This window comes from Mus musculus, chromosome 18 (genome assembly GCF_000001635.26).
Source record: "Mus musculus strain C57BL/6J chromosome 18, GRCm38.p6 C57BL/6J".
NCBI classification, from domain to species: domain Eukaryota; kingdom Metazoa; phylum Chordata; class Mammalia; order Rodentia; family Muridae; genus Mus; species Mus musculus.
This window is the reverse complement of record NC_000084.6, coordinates 71,438,237-71,453,551: the sequence shown is the minus strand read 5'-3', so window position 1 is coordinate 71,453,551 and position 15,315 is coordinate 71,438,237. Positions and strand designations below refer to the sequence as shown.

General features: G+C 35.7%; 1 protein-coding gene across 2 annotated transcripts in view; it reads left to right on the top strand.

Annotated features, from left to right (window-relative positions):
- Positions 1–15,315, top strand: part of Dcc (deleted in colorectal carcinoma) — a 1,097,616-nt gene that overhangs the window by 897,677 nt on the left and 184,624 nt on the right. For both annotated transcript variants that reach the window (XM_006525588.4, NM_007831.3), the window contains exon 14: positions 7,105–7,215. In XM_006525588.4, the coding sequence (XP_006525651.1) occupies positions 7,105–7,215 (111 nt within the window). The remainder of the gene's footprint in view (positions 1–7,104; positions 7,216–15,315) is intronic.

Sequence of the window (15,315 nt, the reverse complement as noted above, 5' to 3'; positions counted from 1 at the left end):
CCAAGATTTCCCCCACAGAATCTAACTCTGCCTGCCACAGGTTGTCTCAGTAACTTTCTAGGACCTAGGTTCTAACCTCCATGATACACTTATTCTCTCTTTCATTTTGTATACCTGGAAAACCAGCAGTACATAGAGAATGCTGCCTGCTACTAGCTACAGATCTATTCTGAATGCCATCTGTCACAGCTATCATGGTAGCTGTGTACTGTGGCAACTGAACTCCCTGCGGTGGATGTTTTGATCAAGGAAACCCTTTAGCACAATAGCCAATTCATGCTCTCTTTTCAATTGAACTTGCAATTTTACAACTTGGAACCCCTGATGAGTTGCCTTCAGGACATCTTTACTGTTTTCCAAGTGTATAATAGTAGGTTTCTCTCTGGTGGCATCAGTCTCATTAGCAATTACAGCTTCCATTTCCAACCAGGTTTGACTGCAACTTTAAATTTGTGCATAAAATTTGACTCATGAAAATACACATGTTTATATTTCCACTGTCTCTGATTATGTCTCTGTGTCTGTCTGCTTGTCTCTGTCTCTGTCTCTTTCTGTGTCTCTCTATCCCTCTCTGTGTCTCCCTCTCTGTCTCTCTATGTCTCTGTCTCTCTTTTCCTCTCTTTCTCTCTCTCTCTCTGACTGCCTCTCACCAAGATGCAACATAGAGTTTGTACTCTCTTGACATAATAAACTATTTATTCCATTATCTTTAAATTTGGCTTCATTATTTATTCAGGAAATGGGTAGAAAGCAGCCAGATTTGGGGTATAACATAATATGAAAGACATCTAGTCGAGCTCTCAGTAGACTCTTTGTTTACCTCGAAAACCTCATAAACATAGACTTCAGCATCTCTACTGGCAGAAGAGTCTTAATAGAGAATATGATATTTGCACCCTCTTTCCAGAATTGCTTGGCTTATAGTATTCAAAGGCTCTCTACTCTTCAGCTCTAAGTTCTATGTTGTCCCACAAATCAATTCCATGTGCCCACATGCCATGTGATTAGTCTTATCGCATCATCTGCCAACAAATAGGGACCATTTTCTGTATCAGTTACTTTTATCAATGCTGTGTCATCATACTTGACAAAAGTAATGTAAGGAAATAAGAACTTATTCCAGCTCACATTTTTAAAGTAGAGCCCATCACGAATGAGAAATTATGGTAGCAGAATCATGAGGTAATGGTTGCAGTGTGTTAACATTCAGGGAGCTGAGACAGATGGATGCTAGTGTTCAGCTCTTTTGGTCTGAGACTCCAACCAATAGGAGGGCACCACCTGTGTCCAGCGTGGCTCTTTGCACCTCGGTTAATCTTTTCTGGAAGTGATGCAAAGATATTCTCAGAAGAAGAACTCCTGTTCTTCTTCTGGCAAATAGAGCTGACAATGGTATGCCATTACAGCAGCACAGCATGTGATTGTGCGATTAGAGGTAAATGAAATGTATTTTTGTAGTAAGTAGAATTATTGATTTTCTATTTAAGTCTACCTATGTCTAGTGAATAAGGTATCACTGCCAAAGGGGAGATTATCCAGTTATTTTTCCTTTAGACCAGTTATGTAGCAAATGTTATTTAAAATCATAGCACACACATAAACACACACACACTCACACACAGTTTGTCTTTTCCTTAGCCAATAATCTTTGATTTCAGAATAACATAGCTTGTTCACATGAAAATATTGTCTGTACAATCATATCGTAAATGTTTCCAATTTTGACTATGGAATATAATGCTGCCTGTTTTAAAAACTAGACAAAATCCTAGTTGAGTACTGTTGAATTTAAAAGCCAGATATAACGTCCAACACACTATTTACAAAGATTTTAAAAAGTCAAGCCTATGATATATTTTCCTCAACCATGAAGAAGTAACATGAACGATAAAAATAACTGATGTTAAAGAACATATATGCTTGGTAAAGCTTGTAGATCATAATATGACATGTGGTTACTTTGAGAACAATCACAGTTTTGAAAAATCTTACTGAAGATATTTTAATATGTCTAGGATTAATATTAGGCATAAAGAGGCATGAAGACATTTCATTTTGCCCTTTTATAGAATACAGAGGGTTGGGTCCTTGATACTTTCTTGTCAATAGATTTTTTTGTCACATAAAACATTAACAAATATTAGATAAACTCTGATTATAAAATAATGGATAGGCATAGACCAGAGACACTAAGAACTGGAAATTCAATTTTAAACACTCTAAATTGCCAATAAACATGGTCAAATGTTCAATCTTGTTTGCAAATGGAGAAACAGATGTTAAATTAGTGATTATTTTCTTTCGTTGTAGTGACAATGATAAAAGAAAGTGGCAGTATATTCAGGAAGCACACGAGTAACAGCAACTTCCACTCTCTGCATAACACCCTAGAATGTCAGGGGAAGCACAGTTTATGTATTATATGCACATGCACATAAGCATATGTGTGTTGTGAATTCAATTTTTTACCACAGAGGTAAAATACAGACAGACCCAGTTTTCCAAATTTTAGGACTTATTCTAATGTATACTTCTATTCTTACAATACTTTTAATCAAAAAATATTTTACCATAGAGTATTACTTTCCTAGAAAATATTTTTTAAAATTATAAATAACTTTAGCTAATAGATTTTTTTTTAAAAAAATCGGTCCTATCTTGTTTATCGAAAGTTATGTGGAATAAAAAAGTAATAAGTTACACATTAAAGATTTACACATCATTCAGTTGTATCGTGCTCTCTTAAATCCAGAATGATTTCATTATGTCTAAAGGATATGTCTGCAAGTGTTGTTGAATGCTGATCCTCATGCTATGTATAAATTTGGGAAAGACACCATTCAGGCCATTACAATCTGTGTTATTTTTCCCTCTAGCCCAATCACTTTAAATTGCACCCTCCAATAGCATGTACTCAAAGATAAATAATTCATCTCTATGTTTTTATTTCTCTGAACCGGGTAGAATAATAAATACATATGATCAGAATGGAATAGCCCATCACTAATCCAGCTTACTACCCCACTGCCCAATGAAAAGACAGGATATGAATTAAATAGTTTATTTTTCAGAATGGTTTATAACTATTTGCCTCTTTAAAGGTTTGAAAGAATCTGGATTCAAAAATGTAGCTTTTATTCCCACCATTACATCTTTGTGGCAAGAATAAGTGAAATACTTTTGGGAATTTAAACATAATACAAGCAAAAAGATTTGTAACCGCATCTGCTGTTAGCCTCAGGAATGTCACGCATCCTTCTCTTTGGACTTGAACAGAAGTAATAAAAACAATCAGCAAAGCCTGTTTGAAAGAGCTTTTGCCTTTCTTTTCCGTATCCCATGGCTCATACTCAGGATCACCTGTTACTTTTCTAGACAATTTGACCATGCTTTCAAAAGCATCAAGGAGCCAGCAAGTATTGCACACTTAAAGATTTACTGTGGTTTAGGCTTTCCCCCATAACATATCTAGGATCTGGTATCCTTATTGTTAGTAAGTAAAGTCATTGATTTTCAATATAAATCCACAATGTTGTAAAATGTTCAGGATTTGACCCCATGTTTTCAATGCCTGGAACATATTATAGATGTATTGATTTGGATGTGAGAAAACTGGACATGCTTTAATGCTTTCATATTGTATGGTATAATTGAAGGGTAGAAATGCATATTTTTATTTACAAAGCTGTATTTGTTAGACAGGTGTTTTTGTTGTGTTCTATTTTTTTTCTATGATAATGAGACATCTGCAATAACAAGGTAATTCATAGTTCTAACAAGGACGTCAAATTGCAGGCACCAGTCTCGTGGAAACCCATATGAACTAAATTTGAGAGTGATGTTTTTAATTTTTGAGTGATCTTCTGTAAAGGTTGTTTGACAACGGATTTAAGAGAGTTCTCATATTTCATGGCCAATATAGACTAAAGATAATGATAAACATGCATTCGTATTTTATGGGCTGAAAACTGGGAACAGCACAGCAATTTTCTAACAAGGATAGCATGAGAGAAATCATGCTGCTTGAATAAGATATACCATCTTTTACCATATGGTGTATAAAATTAGAAATCAAAGAGAGAAATTATAGTGGTTAAAGGCTCCAAGTTTGAAGAGTAACACTACTCAGGGATTCTTTGTTTTAATGATAGAATTTTTTGACTCACAATAGATAATGCAATGCTTACATCAGAATGATCTTAATTCTTAAAAGCCTTTGGACTCCTACACAGACTCATAGACATAGAGAGAACTGAGCTGAGCTTCACCCTGGTACCCAACACTGTAGAACTTCCATGATGCACGATGCCCAAACCCTTCTTTTTTGTTTTCTGGGTTTTGTTGTTATTTTTAGTTTTTTTGTTTGTTTGTTTTTGTTTTTTAAACAGAGCTACATTTCACAAAGAATGGTCTGAGATAATTATAATGAAATGTGGATCTCTGAAGCAGAACTTCATATCCAAGTGTAGAAATTCTGTTTCAGAGAAATCCAAAGTCTGATATTAAGACCTCTCCTGGTGTGATTGTTTAAACAATATCCATAACTTAAGACTACATATGGAACGAGGCACCATCCCCAAGATCTGTGTCTGGAAACATTTGATTATTGCTCCAAATCAGTGGAGACCATAGTCCACCCAGTTGGCACAGAAGGCGAGTGGTCACAGATGGCCTTGGAGAGGAGTTGCTGCACAGAAGATTAACACCACTGCTTGCTTATGCATTGTGAGCAAAAGTGTGGTAAAACTTCTCCCTAACTCGGGAAACTATACTTTTGGTGAATTTCAACTCATTCTCAGAAAAGACCTCTACCAAAGCCATTACTTCCATGATTGGGTAAACATGGCTTCCTGGAACTCTCTCCTTATTGATCCTAAAATTTCTTAGGAAACCGCTGCAATACCTCTTCTTAAAAATCAACAGTAGTGTTTATGAGTGAGTAGCAAGATCAAATGATTATAAGTTTTCTTGAGGGGTGATAAAATTCTCATGTTCCCGAAGGTCTTATAATACCCATCATGGTGTCGGATGTTCTATTTTAATCTAATATTTCATTTGCATTGATTATTGTTGTGTACATACAGTGCTAGTGGATATGTCAAGGAGTGATTACATAAAAATTGTCAAAGTACCAAGCACTGTAGTATAGGTTATGGGTACACAGTAAACATATCAATGTTAAGTCACCAAAGAGAAGTCACCAATAGCAATCCAGGTACAGTGCTTATCCAATTTGTAAAAGCAGAAGCTTCTCTAGAAAACAAGATCTCTACCAAACGTTTGTGTGGATTAATTTAGCAAATAGATTTCTCCGTATGTGTAACTTACATGTAAGCTTTGAAATATCAGTTCTTAAATATCATCTGATTGACACAATACCCTATGAGGAGGAATTCAGAAACTATTTTGGTCATCTTTTGGTTAATCTATGCAATGATCAAATAATATAAGCATCATCTCTCAGTAATCCATTTTACTTAACATTTCATATGAAATAGTGGCACTGTATTATATTATCAAAGAGAAAAAATAGAAAACAAATCAGGCAGCATTCTAATATCTATAAGAGATTTTCAACTAATTGAGATTAAAAAAAAAACTAGGCAATTTACATTGAGTTTTCATTTTCTTAACAATGACCCATGTTTCTTTAAAAAGTATTAACAAATAGGAACCTGACAAAATACTGAGTTTCACTATGACAGTTTTTATGTGTGTAGAATATATTTTATGCATCTCTACTATTATAATGGGATTGTACTAACTGGGTGCTTAATAAACAAGCATAGCTGATTCTGAACCCTGGCAGCATGGTACCAGTACATGGTGAAAGTTATCCCATGCAGGAATATGAAAATGCAAGCAAATTCACAAAAAAAAAAGAAAATTGGGCCAAATTCATCATTCATATCAGGAACTTATTCTTGAAGTGACTAATCCTATTGCCACAAGAACATTAATTCATGGATGATGGCGAATGTTTCATGATTTAATTTCATCTTTATTTCTCTTATAATTGTAAAAAAATGATATTTCTGTTATTTCTAAAATAATCTTCCATGCCAGTACTGTGGCTGGAATATAATACAATATGATATAATACAATATGATATAATACAATATAACATAATGCACCCAAATAGTTATTGAGATTGACCACAATTTTCTCTACAGTGGGATCTGTAGTAAAATATACTGGAAGGGTGGCTACAAAAACGCAGGCCACAGATTCAACTGACTGGGTCTCATAGAGTCATGTAATGAAAAGCTAGCCTATAGGAATCTGATGTAGGTTCCAATCATGCAGGTTATGCATGAGTAGCTTGGTGGTCTTGTAGGCATCATAGCAATGGGATTGGGTGCTTCACTGACATTTGTCTGCTATTGTGGATCTTTTCCTCTTACCGGTTGGCGTTGTCCAGCCTTGATGTAATGGCACCTGTATGCTCTTATGGTAGTTTGTTATGCTCTGTTAGGTTGATGTGTCTGGGGGGTGGCCTGCTTTTTTCTCTGAGGGAAGTAATATGGTGGGAAGTGGATCTGGGAGAGAGTGAAGGTAAGGAGAGAAACTGGGGAGAGGAAAGGGAGGTGAAGCTCTGGTTGGGATGTAATATATGAGAGAAGAATTTTAAAAAATGAAAGTGTTTATTTTCTACTAAAATTCACTTGCTCTGGTTTCTTCTTCCTTGCCCTCCTGTGAACATAATCACTGACCTTGAATGAATGATGGAGCATAAATTTTTAAGTTGACTGTTTGTGATTTATAGGCAGGGCTCCTCAGAACTGTGAGGAAAATGACTCTTGCTATTTTTTGATTATTTCTTCATCATTCATATTTTATATTCTGCATTTACCCTGAGGCTCTTTTCAATGATACATTTTTATAAACTGAAAAAATGCACAAAATTTTAGAATTTATGAGACATAATTTCAGTTCCTGCTATGCTATTTATCCTCTTGTAATCAAAATAACAATACTTATCAAAACAATCACAATATTTAAATCATAACAATTATAGTCATAATTTTCTAAAAGCTTTGAAAACCCATCTGGAAATGCTTGCTGTTTGGTAATTTTTTTTCTGGTGGAATTTGTTTTCATAGGATTGGAGAAAGGCAGTCAGTACAGTTTCCAAGTGTCGGCCATGACAGTCAATGGTACTGGACCACCTTCCAACTGGTACACAGCGGAGACCCCAGAGAATGATTTAGATGGTAAGACCTCAGGTTTCTAGTTCTTAGTAACCTCAGTTTCATTGGTCCTCTAAGAAAATTTAATGAACTTCATTTCTAAAATATATATATATATATATATATATATATATTTGTTTTACTGCTAACTTCAGATACACAACCATACAAAATACCATTCCTGAACATTCCAGAATAATGCCTAAAAATAGTCTTATGGCCATGACTGTACATTCATGGTGGGTCTCATCATAAGTGGCATTTTTGCATAATTTGAATATTTAATTGCCTCTACTAGCATTTATATTTGACACCGTTTGATGTGTGATTATATGTTAAGGGTTTATATAAAATTTGTGTAAGTACAAGCCTGAATCATAAAAAAAAAAAAATCAGGTGAGAAATTGTTCTTGATGTAAAAGTATCATGGCTGAATAAAAAACTTAAGAAAACTGAGTAAAGGGAATGAGAAATAATGCTTGAGTCATAAAATACATAGATGCTTCACATAATGAAGATTAAAATAAAACTAAATATGGAATGAAAATAGGAGGGAAGGGGAAGAAAATCTGTTAGGCATTCAAAACTAAGACCAGGCAAAATTGAATTAAAATTAAACTCCAGCTATGTGTTGAAAATTTTATCAAACAATAATGATCCATGAGAAACTGTTAGTTTGTAACTTTGGACATACAATTATCTGAGGAAAAAATAAAGGATAAAATGATATACCTTTTTTCTTTCCTCCTCCTTTTTCCTTCCCGTGGAGAATAAGAATGTTCTTATTCTACTTTTTTTCCAATAAACTCGAATATTTCCTCTTAGATACTTGAACTCTTTCCTACTCTCTTACCCATCTTTTCCTTCTAAAAGAAGCCATTGTTCTGCTTATGGTTCAGATTTGATTTAATTAAAACAATTGTGGTGTCATACAAAAAAATGGGCAGATGATTTTTCCACAATGGTGATATACCTACTGTATAGTTTCCTTCTCTCATTACCTTGACCTTGGCAGGCTAACTCATGCGGAGAGTGAACATAGTCGTCAAATGGAGCCCAGCACGAACCTACTTAAAGCAGAAGGGACCTGTTCTCTTTTATAGTTCTAAGCTCTTATGGAAACATTAGCACAAGAGAAGGTGCAGAAGAGCTGGCAACATTGCAACAGCAGTCACTCAGCAGAATGCAAGCAGAATGAAGACTCAGGATCTACCCTTGTGATTCAATTCCTCCTACATGACTCTTAAGAAAGAAAACTCCTACAGTCTCTCCAGATAGCTGAGAATCAAACATGCACACATCTTCATGTGCACGTGCGCATGCACACACACAGACACACAAACACACACAAAGTGATTCTACACACACACACACACACACACACACACACACACACACACGCACACACACACAGCATCTGGGTGCCATTTCAACTACAGACCAAAATATCCATTGAAAGACTCGTTTACAACAACATGCTCCAAAATAAACTTGGTGTGCTGCTCTGAGGATCAAATACTGTAGAAGACATATTTATTTTTCCTTCTAGTTCAAAGTATAACAGAGACCTAAAAGGCTACATTGTAGATAATCATTAGGAAAGAGTAAATTAGGTTGAATTTTATAGTATCCCAAAAGCCAACGCTTATAGGTGCATAAATGAGGAACACATTAGAACTGAGGGAGGCTTGAAGCTTATGATCTTGATGACTGAGTATAAATACATTCTTTGGCAGGATAACTCTGGAAGAGAGTGAGTTAGAGGCTAGCATAGTCGGCAGATGGAGACCATTTAGCAAAAGCATCACCAGCAAAAAGAAAACTAGTACTGAAAGACTAATGATCATTTCCTATAAGGCGGGTATTAGTAATTGAGTATAAGGGGCAGAGAGTGAACAAATGCAGGGTTTACTAGAGCATAAGCAACATAATGTTGCAGCACAGAATATAAACAAAAATTAAGACCGAGACACATTATTAAGTTTGTACACAAGTTGACGACACTGTTTTGACCAGATTTTGAATGTTTCGAAATTTTAAAATATTAAGATTTTTCTTTAAATTAATCTTATTTATACTAAAATCATCATTAATTTGTAAAGGAGTATTACAGTTATAATTGTATTTTGCAAAGATGGCACTGAAGTACTAAAATGTACTTGCTGAACACTAACATTGATTAGGCCAACACTAGACGTTTGCACATAAATAACCATAATAAACTATTGACTAGTGTTGTGTAATTGTCACAGAGTCCAATTTCACAGGGTACATATTTCATTAATAGGTATGGGAATAGTTTACACGTATGATTGTGTTAGAATAGTTCTTTTTTTCTGGCAAAACAACAAAATTCCTGCTCTCAAAGGAGAGCATTTTATTCAGCTAGACATGGTTAGTAATAAATACTTAAAAAAAAAACAGAGTGAAGTGATGGTAAACCATTAGATTATATGCAGCTCTTACAGAGACTCTATACACCATCACCAACATTACACACAGTCACCTAAAACTCCAACTCCAGAAGCACCCAACACTTCTGCCTTTAATAGCACATCCATTCATTCTCACATAGCCACTCACATATATAAACAGACACATCATTTAAGTTAATAAAAATACTTTTTAGAAAAGAAAAAGAAAGAATTATAGACAAAAAGTAAAGGACTATGGTATATCACTTCCTATGGGAAAAAAAAATCTCTCAGATTAGGTAAAATGTAGTCCAGACTATTAAAAAAAATGATGAGCAGCCATGTGGATATATTAGACAACAATCTTCTGCCATAAAGGAAATCTGATGTCCTTAAACAGGTACTACATTTGCAAAGAAATCAGAGCAATTGGACTTATAATTTTGAGTGCTATCTTCTGTTTTATTTCCATAATTGTAGGTTACAAGCAGGGTTAATTTTTCTGTTTTATGTCAGGAAGAATATTCAAAGTTTTGTGCCGTTCTTTTTTTGAATCCTCTCATCCATGTTCATGAAGTAAATATTCTTCATTTTAGTTCAAAGAATTATAGCAACCTAAAATTAACTAAATTGATGAGTTCAGCTAGGACCTCAAAGCTTGCACTCAAGGTCCATTTCTGTGAATCCCTGCCCAGTGCTCAGTGCTCAGTCTCCACTGACCCCCACAACTGTGGATGTAGGTGGAAATTTATGAGCTACGGTGATTCAAGGCGAACGACTCTAAGAAGTGAGATCATATCATTTACCCCCAACCCAGAGACCATATCTCTTACTGGAAGGAGTGAAAATAAATGGAGCAGAGGTACAAGAGGTCCTATAAAATATCCAGAAAGGAAAGGCCTCTGCACTTGACTTATACGCTCTTTCCCTGACTGCAAGTGAATCAAATTTCAAGTGGATCCAATGTAGAAAATCACAGCTTCTTGGATGAAGCCCAACCTTTCCTCAATTGCATGCCTTCTTTCATACTTGTGCCTTCTCCATATAATCCACTTCATACTTCAGGCATAAGCATTAATCTGAATGTCGTTCTCATGAGGAGAGCCATATTAAAGGCGTCTGATTATTGAGTTTTCCTCATTCTACCTCTAAGTTGGTCTCTCCTCTCCATGCAATATTCCTCCTTACATTTGGCTTATTTCACTTCTCATGCGAGCATTAGGAAATGTAATTAAGAACCTCTAGAGTGTTGAGTCAGGGGGAGCACAAACAAGAAATTGGTAAGAAAGGCTCTACTGATGCATAGATAATCTGTGCACTGGCTGGAAACTATTTCATTAAAATGAGTAGAACCAGAAACGGTATTTTAAGGAGAGGGTGTTTTGACAAGTATGATTAAACAGAAAGGCTCTCAAATAATATTTTAAATCATGTCTTTTTTATATATATATTCTTGCAACCATAACTGGCCCTGAAAAAATTTATACTCATTTTTGTGAATTGTTAGAATTTTAAAAGATTATTTTTATTTTCTGTGTTTGAGAGTTTGCCAACATGCATGATATATATGTGTATACTACATGTCTGGTCCCTGCGGAGGCCTTCAGAGGGCATCTGGTGCCCTGGAAGTAGAGGCACAGGTGTTTGTGGTGCAATATGGGTGTTGAGAACCAAAGCAGAGTCCTCTGCCAAGTTACAAAGTTCTTGTAACCACCAAGCTGTTTCTCCATTTCTGTGAAAGAGTACTTTTGCAGTCCTTTACCCTAACAGTTCAATTTTTTTCTTTGTTTTCTTTGTTTTCGTCTTGATTATTGCTGAAACAATTCTAGCAAAAAAAAGAAAGAGAGAGGGGGGGGAGGAAGGAAGAAGGAAGGAAGGAAGGAAGGAAGGAAGGAAGGAAGGAAGGAAGAAAGAAAGAAAGAAAGAAAGAAAGAAAGAAAGAAAGAAAGAAAGAAAGAAAGAAAGAAAGAAAGAAAGAAAGAAAGGGAGAAAAGGATGTTACAAACATTTATATCAGATTCTTTGAAGCATAATGGAAATGAACAGTGTTTAGAAATTTTAGTTATAAAAAAGTAAGGCAAGCTTTAATCTCTCTATGGGTTAGTATTTTGTTAACTATAAGACATTAAATATATGGGTCTTAAAGGCTTCTCATTTTATTGATCCAAGATGATTTTTTGTTAAGACCTAAAAATAAATTAGAGCTGACTTCTTTCTGATTTTCTTTTCATTGCATCATTCAAGTCAAATGTCTAACCCTTAATATAAATAATTCTATCAATGAATGGACCAACTTGATAGTCACCAGAATAGTATCCAGTATCCAGTCAGACATGCACATACATAATACACCCACTCATGGTCACACATACATAATTTTATAAACTTTTAAGTAAATTATACTTTATTTAAATATTTATCTCATTTTCAATAATTAATGTAAATTCTTAAATTATAAAATCACATGAAAATGACTTCTACCCCAGCTTTCAGAGCTGATGTTGGGAAGATTTGAGTGGAAATTATTCGAAGGAAGAAGAAGAAGAAGGAGGAGGAGGAGGAGGAGGAGGAGGAAGAGGAGGAGGAGGAAGGAGAAGGAGGAGGAGGAGGAGGAGGAGGAGGAAGACATTGAAAAGACATTGAATTGCTTTGATCTGGGAAACAGTCATTTTGAAAAACATATAAAATAGAAAGTCTGGTTTACATAGTGAAAGGAGTGGAAGAAACCAGGGCCATTAGCACTCTTGGCGTATACCTGCTATGTATCCATCTCCACTCCCAAGTCTCCTAGAGACTCCCAAAGAAATGCATTCCTGACCATGACTCTGAGTTTTGAGGCCCTAAGCAGAGGCATTTCCAGACTTTACAGTCATTCCTTCTTCCTTTCTTGTACTCTGGTGCTTTTCTTTCTTTCACTAGTTGGTTTAATCTTTGGAAATGAGCAGTGACTTGGAGAGCTGCTGTAATCCTCATGGGTTGCCCATTTAATTAGGATGTTTTGTTAAAGTAATTATAAATCCAAACTGCACTGTTCCTTCAAGGTTTCCTGGAAATCACATTGCTATTACTGACATCTGGGAAGTTCTGAAATATTTATTTTGTGCTTTAGATTTTCAGCTTAAGAAATCCAAGAACATTACAATTCACCAAAGTTCTTAGGTACATGCTTTATGTAAAAAAAAAAATAGTGGAATTTTTTTGATAAAATTCAGGAGGTAACCTTCAGAAAATTGAGTCTGTAGATTGCCATGCACCATTAATGGTGATGTGATTTATATTAATTTCCCCCACAAAGTGGAGTTGCCTGGATAACACAATAATAACAGTTCAGAGATTCCTAAAAGTATGACAGTGATGTAGAAAATTGGGGGAGGACCTACTCTAACTTCCTGCTCCAAGGAAATAGGTAATTTCCCCTATTATCATGAAGAGAGACTCACTGGGTATTCATTTCATTGGAGACATGAACCAAGGCAACTAAGTGCTTTGGAACTAGCATAATATGTGACAATATCTGAGGGCATGCATAGAGAAGGAGCATACATTCAAGGTTAGAAAAAATGAGACGCTGAATATTAAAACTGTGATGTTTACTTAAGAATCATTTATGGGCTGGAGTGATGGCTCAGTAGTTAAAAGCATTGTCTGTTCTCCTGGCGATCCTGAGTTCAATTCCCAGCAACCACATAGAGGCTCAATTGGGATCTGATACTCTCTCCTTGCATGCAGGTGTACAGGAAGAGAGCATCTACATATGCATAAAATAAATACATATTTTTAAAAGAAGAATAATTTCATTAAAAATATCCCTTAGAAGAATTACTAAATAGGAAAATGTGATCCTTACTAAATTGAAAAAAAATTGGAGAAAACAAAGAACAGTGAAGAATATATGAGCTATGATACGTTGTAGAAAACAAGAACAGTAGAGAAATGAGTAGATAGCTCATTCCCCAAAACTCTGAGCATCAATCCCTGAAAACCTATACCTTTCATGTCAGCAGATGCTTGGTAGGTATGAGTCATTGACACAATCAAATATACACATACCAAATAAGCCTACATATCATAAGGGAAAGTATGTTTCTGATTTATTTTAGCTTTGTGTTAGCAATCTTATTTAAGTTCAGATTGTCTGAAGACAATGAATTTTGAGCATGAAACAAGAAAAAAGTCAAGGAAAAGGAAAACAGAATATTTATTAATTTCCCCATTTTCTGTGCACTAATACCTGACATGAAGCAACTTAGTGAGGACGAGTGAATCTGGGCTGATGGTTTTAGTATTTATAGTATTAAAGACACATGGGGATAGAAGTGTGAAGTATCTGGTGATGTTCTGTCCTTGCCAGGAAGCAGATGGTCGTGCATGCTATGTTCATTGTGGTTCCTTCTTTTCCCACTTTCGTGCAGTCTGTGGTCCAGTCCATGAAAATCCCATCACAAGCAAAGGCATCTCCCATTAGTGCAGTGCCCTAATTGTTTCTTAATCCAACCAAGTTGACCATAAAAATGAAGCATCATAAGCATTATTATATAAGTGAAAGAATGGGGATCTCATCTGAAATTCCATAGCCAATATGAGACTATAACAAAGTGCTGAAGCTGTAGCTAAGTAGTTCGAATGCTTGTCTCACAGTCACAGAACAAATCGTGCCTTTGAAACTTAGCACTGTGTAGAGACCAATGCCTAGAATCCTAACACTTTGAAAACAGGATAGTGTGGCAGTTTGATCATGCTCAGCCCAAGGAGTGGCCTTGTTGAAGTAGGTGTGGCCTTGTGGGAGGAAGTTGTCACTGTGTAGATAGGCTTTGAGGGCTCCTAGTGCTAAAGGTCCACTCAGTGCTGAAGAATCAGTCTCTTCCTGGGTGCCTTCAGAAGAACATGTAAAACTCTCAGCTGCTCCTGCACTGCACATGCCTAGACACTGCCATGCTCCTACCTTGATGATATTGGACTGAATCTCTGAACTTGTAAGCCAACACTAACTATATTTTGTCATTTATAAGAGTTGGCTTGGTCATGGTGTCTGTTCACAGCAATGGAAACACTAACGAAGACAGAAGCTGGTACCAGGGACTGGAGTATTACTGTGATAGGTCTGACCATGTTTTCTCCATAGGAGAAATGTAGAATTTGGGACATTGGATTTAGAAAGTGATGGAATGCTTTAAATGGGGCTTAACAGGCCACCCTAGTAGGAATATGGAAGAGTTTATTGCTGAGAGTGATTTAATCTGTGCAGACCTGGCCCAAGAGGTTTCAGTGGAGAATAATTTCAGTATGTGGCCTACAGATTGTTTTTATGGTATTTTGGTGAAGGATGTGGCTGCTTTTTACCCTTGTCTGAAGAGTATGCCTAAGGCAAAAATAAAATGATTTATATTAATTGTGTTGACAGTAGAAGTCTCAAAAAAAGCCCAACAGAGACTTTGCTACCTGGTTTACTCTTATGAAGAATATTTTAATGAAAAGGAGAAAGCTTGAGAAAAGAAAAATATAAAATGTATGGTTCAAGTAATAGTGGTACAGCAGCAAGTTAGATGGAGCTGAATACTATGTTAAAGGAGATAACAGAGTGGTATCTTTGGGTCAAGATCCCATCGAGCTATGTTAAGTCTGGGCATATTTGAACAAGCCTTTAATCCCAAGAGACAGAGTCAAGAAGATCTCTGAGTCCAAGGCCACATTGTATAGAAAAAGTTTCAAA